The sequence below is a fragment of the Hyposmocoma kahamanoa genome, unplaced genomic scaffold, assembly GCF_003589595.1.
Source record: "Hyposmocoma kahamanoa isolate Upper Pololo Valley unplaced genomic scaffold, ASM358959v1 80, whole genome shotgun sequence".
Taxonomy (NCBI): Eukaryota; Metazoa; Arthropoda; class Insecta; order Lepidoptera; family Cosmopterigidae; genus Hyposmocoma; species Hyposmocoma kahamanoa.
Genome location: NW_020654051.1, coordinates 9,685,200 through 9,698,879, shown reverse-complemented (window position 1 = coordinate 9,698,879; position 13,680 = coordinate 9,685,200). Strand labels below are relative to the sequence as shown.

At 37.0% G+C, this 13,680-nt stretch overlaps 1 protein-coding gene across 1 annotated transcript; it reads left to right on the top strand.

Annotated features, from left to right (window-relative positions):
* Positions 1-3,484: 3,484 nt before the first annotated feature.
* LOC113233963 lies at positions 3,485-11,973 on the top strand. The gene is made up of 3 exons (XM_026469200.1): positions 3,485-3,568; positions 9,908-10,031; positions 11,551-11,973. Exons 1-3 carry the CDS (start codon positions 3,485-3,487, stop codon positions 11,826-11,828), a joined length of 486 nt encoding a protein of 161 aa, XP_026324985.1. The 3' UTR covers positions 11,829-11,973.
* Positions 11,974-13,680: the final 1,707 nt, after the last annotated feature.

Here is a 13,680-nt window from a genome sequence, read left to right as displayed (position 1 = left end):
AGGGTGACGGGCGCAGTGACAGTGCCTCTCAGATCTTTGAATTTAAAGGTCTGAGTTGGACTGCAACTGTTATAGACAGGCGTGTCGCTCACCATCAGGCACACGGCTTGTTTGTCCCATCAGTTAGTATCATAAAAAAACATTACAACGTTCCGGTTTTGAAGGATTCTGGTGAAATTACAGGCACATGGGACTTGTCAACTTATGTCTCAGGGTAACGGGCGCAGTGGCAGTGCCCCTCAGGTTTTTGCGATTTAAATAGCTGTGAGTGACTGCAATTGCTATGCTGTACATGCATGCGTGTCGCTTACCACCACCTGTTGTCACTTGGTATCATAAAAAAGCTTTTAGTTTATAATTATAAATACCAATACACTTACCATAAGCATCCCTATTGTAATAATGCCACATCTGCAAAATGAAACCTTTTCAGCAGAGAAGTCATGATATTTGTCTATAACTTTTTAATGCTTAAGTAGGAGAGTTATAAAATTTCTTTTTTATGTTTTATGTAATTGTAATGCAAAGAACACATAGAATTTTTTTAATCTGTCATGACTCGAACCTGCATATGCCGTCTGTTGACCTATATTGGTATACAGACGAAAGGTTCGACTGCCTCCGTGGCCGAACGGTTTCACTGCTGGTATGCCACGCAAAGGTCCCGGGTTCGATTCCCGGGCCGTGAGAAATATTTGTATGGCCTGCATTTATTACTCTCGTGTGTTTAGGTGTAATTTGTAATTGTCTATGTATGTGTCCATGGCACCCGCAACACGGAGTATCCCTAGTGCGGGGCTAAAATAAATCAATAACATGGTAGTAGAACATCGTAATAAGAATTACAATCAATATTGTTCCATGTAGTTCGTGTTATTTATATGTGAAAATCATAAAAATAACACGACCTGCATGGAACTAAATGGTAAATGTTTAATGGATGAAAAGCACTAAGTAAAACATGTAAGTGCTCACGTTCCTGTAAGAATTCTCATCCCATCACTGGACATCACTGGACAACCTTTTCTTCTAATATATCCTTCTGTTTACTGCAATACCACATATGATCAATAAATGTTATACTCCATGTAGATATTGCGATCGATATTTACAATTCAAAATTTCCCCAGTTAGGTGTACTGAGGATTTACTCTCGTGCGACTGACATTACTTGGAACGATATTGTTCCGATCGTTATTGTCTGCAGTTTGCACGCAACTACAGTTTACGCAATGCACTGAGTTGGTAGGTTTTGAGTGATAAATGATTTTAGAGGATAAAGATAAGTGCTATTGTATATACAAGTATACATATACTATATTACATACAAAGTCTTGAAATTTTTGAATATTGTATTTTTTGTATGTATGTTACGCGATTACATTTGTGTACTGATTTCAGTTACTCTTTTATTGTTAAAAAAACTTTTTTGTGTTTGTGTTTCTATCTTTAAGGGTGGTAGATTCAGGGATGAATCCAGTTTGTTGAATTTCACTCACGTTCCGTTAATCGATTTCAATAAAACTTGGCACATAGATGTAATTACAATAAGAGCTGATTTGATGATGAAAATGGCATACAGATGAGAGGAATTGTTGAACAGTGCACAGCAGCTACTTTGTGTTTGGGCTCGACAAGTAATCCATATTATGCTTTTCAGTTAACGTTGCGGAGATCTCGGTAACGGACACAGTGAAAGCGGAGCTAACTTTAGAGGTATCTTTTTTTAATAAAAAAGTTATAATTACTTTGATAACTTTTTCATGAGAGCAGTCCCTTGGAGTGAATTAATTTTGAAACAATTGCCATGTTTCAAATAAAAAAAGAAACTATTACCAACGATCTCTTGTTAGATGTTCAGCTATTATACTGAATGAGATGAACTATATTCGTTCTCATTTTGAACGACCCGCATAGTTTGAATTTTTCCATAATTTCAATAAGATAATTTCATTAGTCTCTATTCAAGGTGCTTGAGAATGTCTTTTTTTAACATAGGCACTTATTTGAAAATATGTTACGAGTATAAATGAAACGAGTAAGTAATTACTATATTATGATATTGATTTTTATTGAATATCATGATGTTTTACTAAGGTGATGGTACCAATGATCGACATTTTGAGGGAAGTGAGTCTTAAAACTTGAAACAACTTTTTGTTTTTATACATATATCAATAGCGATCAGTTTACTTAACAGATATAATCCTTAAGAAAGGTTATGCTGTAGTATGTTTCATAAAATAGCTATTATAATTATTACTAAAATAACCTAGATAAGATTTATAGAGTATAGTAGAAGTACAGCTTCTTGAACGAGTTCGTCCAGAGAAGTATTGCCACCTTACCTATTTCTGCTGCCGAGCAGTAATGTCAGCATTACTGTGTTCCGGTTTTAAAGGGTAAGGCACATGGGATTTGTCAACTTATGTCTCAGTGGACGGGCGCAGTGGCAGTGCCCCTCAGATCTTTGCGATTTAAAGCTCTGAGTGGCACTGCAACTGTTATGGACAGGCGTGTAGTTTACTATCAGGCGCACGACTTGTTCGTCCCGTACCTTGATATATAAAAAAAATATCAAAATGCGGTCAACGAACACCAAAAGTCCATTAATTAGGCAGTCACCACACTTATTAACGCAGAATCGCAGTAAGTCGGTATGAAAAAGCTTTATGTCCATGACGTAAGAGCGAAAAGACGTTCTGCGTTTCGCATCGGTTCGTACGAACGCGACTCGACATAGGTCGGCAACGAATCTGCTTCCAGCGAATTTCCGATTGCGTCCGTACGCATTCCGATGACAGCTGATCCTCATGTAGAAATAACTGGCGCGACGGCGCGCGAACGACCGCGTCAATGGTGAATCGGCTTAATGCGATAAGTGTGGTTCAACACGATCGCATTAGGACGATTCTGCATTTATAAGTTTGGTGACTCCCTTAATTAATCAGTAATCGACACTCACCATAATGACCTCCCAGTAATTGACACTTATCAATAAGAAACGTGTTACTATGATTGAAAATTTTGTCTTAAATCTTATTACAAATGAAGTTACAAAAAGATGTCGAGTAGTGGTGCTTGTCAGTCACTAGCGCCACCACCTTACCATGATATTCATTTAGTAGCGGTGGCCTTAGTTTGGCATACAGACGCTGGTTCGATTCCGTCAGATCGAAGGAATTTTTCTTTGTGTTCGGTCTTTGCATTACAATAATTATAACAATATATTATATTAAAAACTACCTATGTACATGAGTGAACTTAGAAATTCGGTCGGAATCAACGGTAGGAGTGTGACATGCGCCAACAACATGCCAAGAAGGCAAATTAGTAGTTTTTGTTTATGGTTGGTAGTAGGTTGGTATTTATCCATAAAATCCTAATACCCAGGGTTGCTGACATACTAATCTTAGTTCATGTTTATACTTTACTCTCAAAGCACCAATATTAAGGCGCATTGCACCATCACGGCTCCGCCCCCATGTCGGCAACTGGCCTCGAACTCCGGCGCATTCTTCATTGCATTGATCCGTTTCATGAATATCACGATCCCGCGGAAACTGTGGTTTGATACGTTGGCTAATATTTTGTTATAAGTTATCTGCCTGTTTCTGATAGGTACTCAGGTACTGTTCAAAATAGTTGCTAGTTTTTATTATTAGTTTCAGATGTCTTAAATAGATTAACATTACTTTATTGTCACCTACACATCGGCTTTACAAATCACTTTTTTGTTTGTTATTAGTCGTTACTTAGACAATTTTCTGCAATTGTACAAGTGGGCAGTCTGTAGCAGTCCTGAAATGAAAATTAGCGAAATTCTATGTACACGATGACCTTTTACCACAATTCCAAGTTAAACACAAATGAATCCGTATAAACACTTGCCGAGATGGTTATGCAAAGTCTTTACCAAGATTGTTATCAACGCTAGAGCACTAGAACGGAATTAGACCCCTCCTGTTCGTATAATTAAGCCTTTGTTTCTGAACGAACTAGAAATTACTAGCTATTCGAATTGTTATATAGACTTTACAATTTATTGTTCACCACTGTCTACTGCAGCGTTTCAGAAACATTCATGTTAGATTTAACACAGTAAATGTTTTATAGTTTCAGAATATTCCAGGTTTGATGGTTAGATGGTTAATTTATAATACCAAGTGACGGGACGAAGAAGCCGCGCGCCTGTTCGTAAGCGACACGTCTACCCATAACAGTTGCAGTGCCACGGCGTCGGTCACCCTTTATGGCCTTTAATTTCACCAGCACCCTTACTCTTCCAAACCGGAACGCAATAATGTTCATATTACTGCTTGGCGGCAGAAATAGGTAAGGGGGCAGTACTTCTCCGGCCGAACTCTTTCGCAAGGAGCTCTACTGCTACTACGCTATATACATGTCGCTAATGTCTGTCGCAGTCGAGTATAGAATTTCTAGCAGTAATGTGTACTGTAGATGCCACAGATTGAACTAATTTGATCTGGATTCCGGAAGCCAACTATTCGGTAAATGTTGGCAATATGTCGAGCCAATAACGTTGTACCGCGCCTGTACAGTCATAGTCCATAATGGAATTTATATAAATAGCGAAAGACAATATTGAATTTCTTGGCAAATATCAACTGCGATCGTACAATATTTCGCTACAACTTTTGCGTGTATTCAAGAAAAAATCGTTCCCTTGGCAGAGAACAAAAAAGTAACGAGAACGGACACTCTCTGTCCCTCCTTAGCTTTAGATACCGCACCACGCCTCGCACATTGACGGTCACATTGACTGAACGGCAACAAGGCTGTCGGCCAGCCATTTTGACGCTAAGATGGCTTTGATATAAACTGAATATAGTTTTCATTGATTCATTACGAAATTTGTACGTTAATATATAACATCATTGTACCTTACTATTTATAATGGTCGTGAATTATGCTGTGTACTGTTTGTCATCATCTAAATGGGATAAAAAGAGGAGTTTCTTTCGTTTTCCGAAAGATGAAACGAAGCAAGTAAAAATACTTATGTCTGAGACGCATTCAGTTACTGTTTTCTTCATTTAATTAGTGCAGAGTAATATATATTACATATTTATTATATATTACAATATAATGAGACACCTTAACTTCGTGAGCTAGTAGAGAAGGGTTCTCGGATTTGCAATTTGTATTGCCGATAAATATTACGTAGTGAATATACCTAATTATTGTAGTTAGTGAATTAATGAAAAATATAGTATTATATTGATATAAATACCTAATGAACATGTGTAATTATTAGGATTCTATTAATACAATTGTAGATAACAGATTCGCGTTAGAATTTTTGCTATGTTGCCGCTCTGACCACGTAACATTAGTACGAGAAAGTGATGCTGATGATGATGGGTAACCCTGCCACTTCACGCATACATTTGCGCGTGTGCAGATAGCGCCTTGCTGTCTGTAGATAGTAATACGTAAATAACTTTTGAACGTCGTATGGAGTATCCGGGGTGTGCCCTTGGTAGAATAAAGCCACATGTGAGCATACGTCAAAAGTACTTTTGTCACATGAAAGTATTACACCAATGGTGCGAAACATTGTTTGCTTTTCAGTTCAAAGTATTGAAGATATTAAAGTCCCTATTATTTTTCTTTTATTTTATAATAAATTCAGGGTTGGGCAAGCACAAAATATTCCTCACTCATATCTATCTAGATGAGAGGTGGGTGATTATAAATCGCTAAGAATGAAGCTGCTCATATAATTATACTGCCTAGTTTATAATATACGTATAAATGCTCCATGGCCTAACAGTTACCATGCTAGTCTGCCATGCAGAGATCCTGGGTCCAATTCCCGGGCCGGGAGAAATATTTGTATGGCCTATATTTATTTCTTTCGTGAATTTGGGTGTAATTTGGAGTTGTCTATATGTGCATCCATGGCACTCGCGATATAGGGTTTCCCTAGTAGGTACGGGAAGTGTGCGTCATTGATTTATTTACTTTTTAAATTCATTTATTCATTATAACATTAAGATTACAAATTATAGTTTATAGTTTAAAGCTCTGGTAGCAGTAGAACAGTCATCTAAGTTTTTGGTCACCCAAAACTAGATGATGATGCTATACCGTAACCACCTGGTTTAATCAAGAACACACTTTTCTCTTTATCATGTAAATTTTATTATCACTGCAGTCCCTTAATAGCTTTTATGGTGACGAATTTAATCTAGCGGTCCAATGAAAGTATAAAAATGTAACTTCTCATCTATTTTTCACGTTTGAATTAAAAAGGGAGAGTAACGTTCAGTTATCCGAGTTTATCAAAGCTATTATCGTTACGAGAGGTTTTGTTTTCATAAGGATAACGATAAAAGATATTGTAATAAATTTTGTTCATAAAATTACATTATCTGATTTCTCGTGCGGTTTCTTTTATTCATTTTTATGTTGAGATATCAAACTTGTGTTTTAGTCGGAAGCGGTCCGACTAGTTTCAACCATAATCGATGGTCTTCATCAGAGGTTGAGTGCTTTGAGTGCCGTTACTTTTATACTATAATGTGTGATAACCGCCTTAGTTTTCATAATAAAAATTGTGTTGTTTGATGAATATATGGTTCATTTATATTCTCATGGGAACTCTTCATCTCCTGCGGAAACACAGCGATCAAACAGAAATTTAATAATTTTACAAGTATACGGGTGCAATAGAACTGTTCAGAAATAACTACTGTTTCAGAATAAATTCCCATCGTTCCGTTTAATAAAGTATCGTTTCGAACCAATTGTCTTATTTAATTTATTAAAAGACTTGTGCAAATTATATTTTAAAGAAGGACAGCTCTTGAAAATACCTTTATTTTACATTTTACATTGAATAATATTTATTATCTATTAAAAGAGGTTCTTCGAATATTCGAATGTTCCTTAACAAAGATGCGTTCTATTTATAGGTATGCGATATTCCTGTTAGTATTTGACGTATTTTTTTCTAAACACCTGCGTCAGTGTAGTAGAAAATTTCAGCTGGGATTTTTTCACAGTAATTGAGGTGATAAGAAATTTTTGTAGCAGTAGATGTCCTTGTGAAAGAGTTCGTCCACTGCCTTACCTATTTCTGCCGCCAAGTAGTAGTGCGAGCGTTATTGTGTTCCGGTATTGGAGGGTAAGGGTGCTGGTGAAATTACAGGTACAAGGGACTTGTTATGTCTCGAACACAAGCATTCGTTTTAATTAGAAGACTAATGGTAATAATGGTAGATGGTAGAAACCATGCCACCATCAACCGGTGGTTCAGCGAGAGGATTCGGATGAGTATTCAGTGGACCCGAGCATATACATATAGGTCCATCTCTTCTAGAATCTTTGGAATCTCCAGGTCTTAGTGGATTTCAGTGTTTCTGGTTTGTCACCATGTCATCATTGATAATTCGAAGGATGTGGTTTGAACTCTGCATTGGATAATTGATTGTAGGCGGTGACCCATAACTGAATGCCATGAGGTCATAGGTATAGGCTTTAATATGGAACAGTCCACCATGAGCTTGTTACTAAGCTTTATGTAGGTACTTTCATTCCGTTTCACGGCAACGTAAATTGAGACTTAATTAAAAATATTTGTATTTTTCATGTGTAGTCTAAACTAATCGTGAATATTTTAATACAAACTAGTAACAACAGCAAATTCGGCGGTTTGCCTTATATTATTATTTCTATTGAGCAATCCGGTAATAAAAAAAAGAAGAATATAACAGTAACACGAACCACAAGCTTTCCTTGAACTTTATACAGTCACGGACCAATTCTTTGTTCCGCGGATTTTAATTTACTTTTGGATGCCCTTTTGGGAACTATAGCTACAATGGAATCTTAACTAGAAATGCTTGATGTGTCATTTTTGTGTGTGAAATAAGGCTGGTTATGATTCCCAAGAACCAATAGACTGTTTTTGTCAAATATACATTTGATTCTCTGTTCATAGCATAATACTCGTATTATGTGAATGTAGCCTCAAGGGACAAATTTGTCGTTGTAGGCAAAAATGTAGCTTTCTTTTTTAAATTACAATATTTTTTATTATAAAAGCCGTGGTAATCTAATGGTTTGACCTATGGCCTCCCAAGCAGAGGCCGTGGGTTCGAATCCGGGCTCGCATTTATGTGCGAAATCTGTTTTGAAATTTACCATGAGCTTTTCGATGACGGAAAACATCGTGTTGAAACCTGCACGTTGAAGAAGGTTCACAGCCCTCTATAAAAAGTGTGATGTCCTCAACCCGTATAATACGTGGCGGACTACGGCCTAGTGGCTTAAACCCTCACCTGAGAGGAGACCCATGCCCAGCAGTGGAACGTCAAAGTGGGTTGATAATGACGACGTTTTTTAACTCTCTACTTATTTAGAGCCCCATTAGAAATATCGTACATCAAAAAAACACTTAATATAATCCAAACAGAAATCACTACCTAACCAAACATGTATACAAAATCTTTGCGGTTCTACTTGTTGGCTTAGTGAAGACGGATTGAAATTCTCATTGACTTACAATTATATGGACGTCGGGTCCGCGCTAAAAAGTGTCCGCACTTGTAAGGCGCTAAAATCGTATACAAAGCGCCAAACTCCGCTTTAGTCTTCATTTGTTCTACTGACAGCGCGATACTGCGATGACATTACAATTTAAATTTCGAATAGGTTGACTTGGGACATTTTTTTCGAGGTTTTTGTATTACACCCGTCGTCCATTTATTTGTAAGTCAATGGAAATTCTTTTATTTTTTTCCATTCTCTAAGGATTGAAACCACCCGACTTAAAATTTAAATGTACCAAAACCCAAAACCAACCTGTGCAAATAACCGCACCCTGTTAGGTTCTGTCCGAACACACTCCATGAGAAAATGATGGACACTCTCAGGAATTCCACACTTCGCAATCTGGCGTTCTTCACTAAACACAAAAATTTGTTTTAATGAATACAATTTTGATTATATTTTAAAAATAATAATTCGCCTAAAAATATTAAATATACCATCCAAAATGCAGGCATGATTTTAAAATGTCACGTAAATGACAGTGACATTTTGATAAATAAATAAAATAAAATGAATTTGATTTCGACGAATATGTACAAATTATTGGTTTTGTTGAGATAATTTAGTGTTATTGTTAAATTATCAATCGGTATCTGAAAAATACATAATGTTAATACCTACGTGTATGATAAAGTTTATTGAATTGGTAAACAGTACTCATTATTAGTATGTGATTTATAAGTTGTTTTGTATGTTGTAGTTGGTTGGCTCACTCAGCCAACATTGTCTGCACGATTCAACACCGGAATGAATACACCAATAATTTCAACGTTTTATTGTAAACTAACGTTTCTTGTTTGTTGCTCAGTCTGTACCTAACTGTGATAAGTGTTGTAGACAAAAGCTAAAAGCAGGATACATTCTGCGTGGTTGCGCTAATTGATTATGTAACTCGCAAATTTTCATTGAATACGATTTTTACAATATGCTTGTACCCAAATAGAAGACACAATATACTTTTCATCGCACTTGCACGTAAATAGATAATTGCAAGCATGGTAACTTGACTATAATGTCCTATATAAAACCCTCGCGCTTTTTTTCTTCATATTTCAAGATCGTGGTTGTAATGAGAAAAAAAAAGCCCGAGGGTTTTATTTGGGGCATTATAGTCAAGTTAACCTGCATGTAATCATACTATTAACTCGCAAATGTGATACAAAACATTGTAAGTTTCACTTGCCCGTGTGGCGTGAGGTTCGTAATTCCAATTACGAACCTCGACTCCGAAAGCCCTCAGTCTTCGAATTCGGGCTTCTAATAGAGTCTCGTTCGTAACTCTTTATTTATACCGCCCTTAATACACAATGTACTATTTTGCTTTCAGGTTCTAACATGTGTGTGTTTAACATTGCTGCACTACAGTTATGATATGACCGATGTGCCGACACTCATGTTGTGCTCCGGTACTTTCATAGGGTATATAGTAGTTTTTTCTGGCGAAATCGTAGGTAAGAAACTACTTTAATTTTGCATATTTGCAGTTAGTTTATTCAAGCAGGCAGCAGGCTATGGATAGTGCAGTTTTAAGGCCCCTAATATTGCGACATGATCATCCGCGACTAACGGTAAAATGTATGATGCCTAATTTACAGCACATTCAGTGCGACGTGGGTGCGGCGAGGCATCTATCACTTCATTTGCTCGTCCACTCGCGGACAGTCCGCGTTGCACTATTAAGTCCCTAAAATTGATAATCCTCCTGCCAGATACGATGTTGGCAAGTAGGCATTAATTCTCATATCTTTTGCTGTAATATTGAACTATTGTCGTACCCAAACTGATTTAATTCGTAACTTGCCGTCTTCCGAAATTCTGACAGTGTATTGAATTAAATAGGATGGGCCGTTCCATCAAAGCACATTTATTAATTATTTTGATTTACAAAATGTATATCGTTTCTGTAATTATTAAGTAGTATCCGGTTTTAATATTATATACCATCCGGTTTTCACCGCCCGGTATTTAATTTTAGATGAAAGTCGCATTTATACCAATTAACCGCAGTGCTTATCCCATAATTTTACGTAAATTAAGGGCCTCTTTATATGTATTAAAATATGAACCTTTGCAAATTGTAAATTTACTTATTTCTTAGTTCTTTGATTATATAGTTGAAGCCACATGTTTTAGTAAATAAGGAGATTTTTTAGTGGCGATTATGACAATTGGGTCATTCTATGAAAAAAGTTACAGTTCATTCAACTTATTTTCTAATATATTTTAAGTTAAAATGAAGTGAGATGCTCATAAAGTACAGACGGCAGCACATCAAGCTGCACATTGACGGATCTTGTTCCGTTCCTGGATGCGATATTTAAACAGTGTAATAATAACTTGATGTGCTCTACACTTGCCGTATATCATTAACGTAACGAATGTCCCAAATCCCCCTTTTTCGTAAATATCTATGTGTGACAATGTGATAATGCTGATGTGGTTGTGGAATATAGTACATAATAATCTAGCTAAAACATTTTAGGAGAAATATTGTTCGCGCCAGTGGATCTTGTACAGGACATGTTCTTTGGTATAATTGGTATTGGGATGTTTGCCGTATGTGGCGGCATGGTCCTTGCCAATCGGATGAAGAGTCAGTCCCTCCCGCGCACTGGGGACCACACTGCAGCCGTCATACAGGGCTCTCTGTCTCTGTTCTGTTCACTCATTTTACTTTTCGATTTGAGCCTGGCTTATTTGGATTCAGAAGAGTTTGATGATGAAGCCAGCGTGTGATGTGAGGTTTGTTTTTTATTCTTATACTTCCGTTGTAGGTTGAGGTATAAATGCGGCTTTTAGGTTATTCTGAGTCAATGTAAAGTAGTTTATTGCGATCTAAAATGCTCTTTACGATGACCACTTTGGGAAATTATGTTCTTGCTTAATCATTATCCCGTCGTACCTTGGACTAAAGTATAACTGGGAAACTTTCGAGTCAGAAATAGCAATGAGAAATTGTAATTATTTTAGGTGAAATAGTATCAGCTGCGGCGGATGCATACGTAGACGCTTGGTGGTCGGCGACAGGCGCAGCATTGTTCGGCGCGTGTGGGTGGCTAACGATGAACGGGTGGCGCGACGTACCTCCTAGCACGCGCAGAACTCATGCGCAAGCTGCCGGCATCTGTGCAATCGTCACCGCTACGATACTCGCCCTCGACGCCATCCTGGCCATCTGCTCGGCGCACAAGGAGGACAACAGCTCGCGCACCTGCAGTAAGAGCCAGCATCGCGCCGGTCATATATGATAGTAGTAAGAAATAATTTTCCCTTCATGTTTTTACCTGGGTTCGGAATATCCCTGCAACCAGTGTTAGTTTTCTTTAATAAATTAAGTTTTGCTTGAGATTTTGTTTTATGTTTCGTTACTAATAATAGTTTTATCTATATAACGCTCTATAATAAATTAATTAATAACAAAATTGTGGTGTAATCTAACATTATTTTACCTTGGTGCCATATGCAACACATCGACTCTGCGGTATGACCGAAATTAGTGATTTAAGCTATTACTTTACATTGAAACTATGTAATTTGAACGTAATCCAATGTGCATTTGTATTAATATAAATTTTTATAGCCATGACAGAATCACGGAACATAATTTACTGTAAAAAGCCCTTAATTTGCTGGCAGCGACATCTATTACAATATTAGTGAACTTTTTCTTATATATGTACTGCTCCGCGCTACCAAGTTAAGAGTTTATCGCTCTTATTAGTTCACCTCTGTAACAATAGATGGGGTGACTATAATTCTTTTGAATCGCGCTGAATGCAAAACGCAATTTAAAAACGTATTGAAAGATAAATAAAAATAGCAAAGGTTCAAAACTACCCTATAAACCGAAGAAGTGGTACAAGAACATCGATAATATATTTTGAGTTATAACAGCTGAATAGGGCGTTTGTTTAGTCATCCATGTAATCGACCAAAATTATTTTCGAATGAGAATCATTCTATAATGGGTTATTGCTACCTTAAAGGAGATCCATACTTGGCAGCGAAACGTAATTATTCATGTTGCTACAGATAAAAAATGATTATATCATCAGTTGCTCAAACGAAACGGTGTAGCACAATGGAGCTATCAGAGCGCAGAGTTCAATACATACATATCGACACAGAATCAATAACAGTCATAATAGGCCCTGTTAATTATTGAGCAAACGTTTGTTTTGAGCAGATTCTTTGCCAATGGTGAAGGACACATTGTTAACACGTTGCGTAAGACAAGATGACTTAGAATCCAAAAATAAATCACATAGTACCGGAACTATTAAATTTTATTAGGCTTGAGCCAAGGAGAGGGCCAAAGAAAGATTTATTTTAGGAGCAACTGTGGAAAGGAAATATTATCTTTCAGATGTGTTACGTGGGTATATAGATTTAGATTTCAGTGGCATAAAATACAAACTGGATGAAAAAAAATTGGCATATTGCTGTAAAAGACTATCAGATACCTTCTAAGATCTTAGATTCTTTTTTTATAGCAGGATATGTAATATAAATACATAATTAAAAATGAAACACAACTTTTTCCTAGTTTTATGGCGCAATTTACATTACCACGGAACGTCATGGAAGCGAAATTTTAATAAGAATATTGTACATAACATAATGAACTTTTGAAAATTGTGTGACATAGAAACTATACGGTACCTGCGGGAATTCCCGAGACTGCGCGAGAATTCTCCGGACGACTCGCGCTCTGTTTTTTGGCTCGTACCTGTCTAGTTTGTACGATTACACAATGGGCATAAAGATCATTATGCTATGGTTGCAAACATTCGCTTTCGTGAAAACGCAAATTGAGCCTTGTAAGTAAGTATAAAATTAAGTCGAAATTACTCGCTGAGGACAATGTGGAGTACTTCAGACTAAAGCCAAATACACCTTCAGGGTCGAGCCAAATACAACGTGAATTGTAATTCGTTTGTGGTCAGAGTACCGACCGAACTACTGTCAACCTTTACAAAGGAGGAGTTTTGGCTGAAAAGGGTGTGGTATATCGGCAATCCCGCGACCTGACACCAGATTACGCCACACGTCACAAATAATATTAGGGGTTAAAGTATGAAATTGCCGTTTTATTGCAAT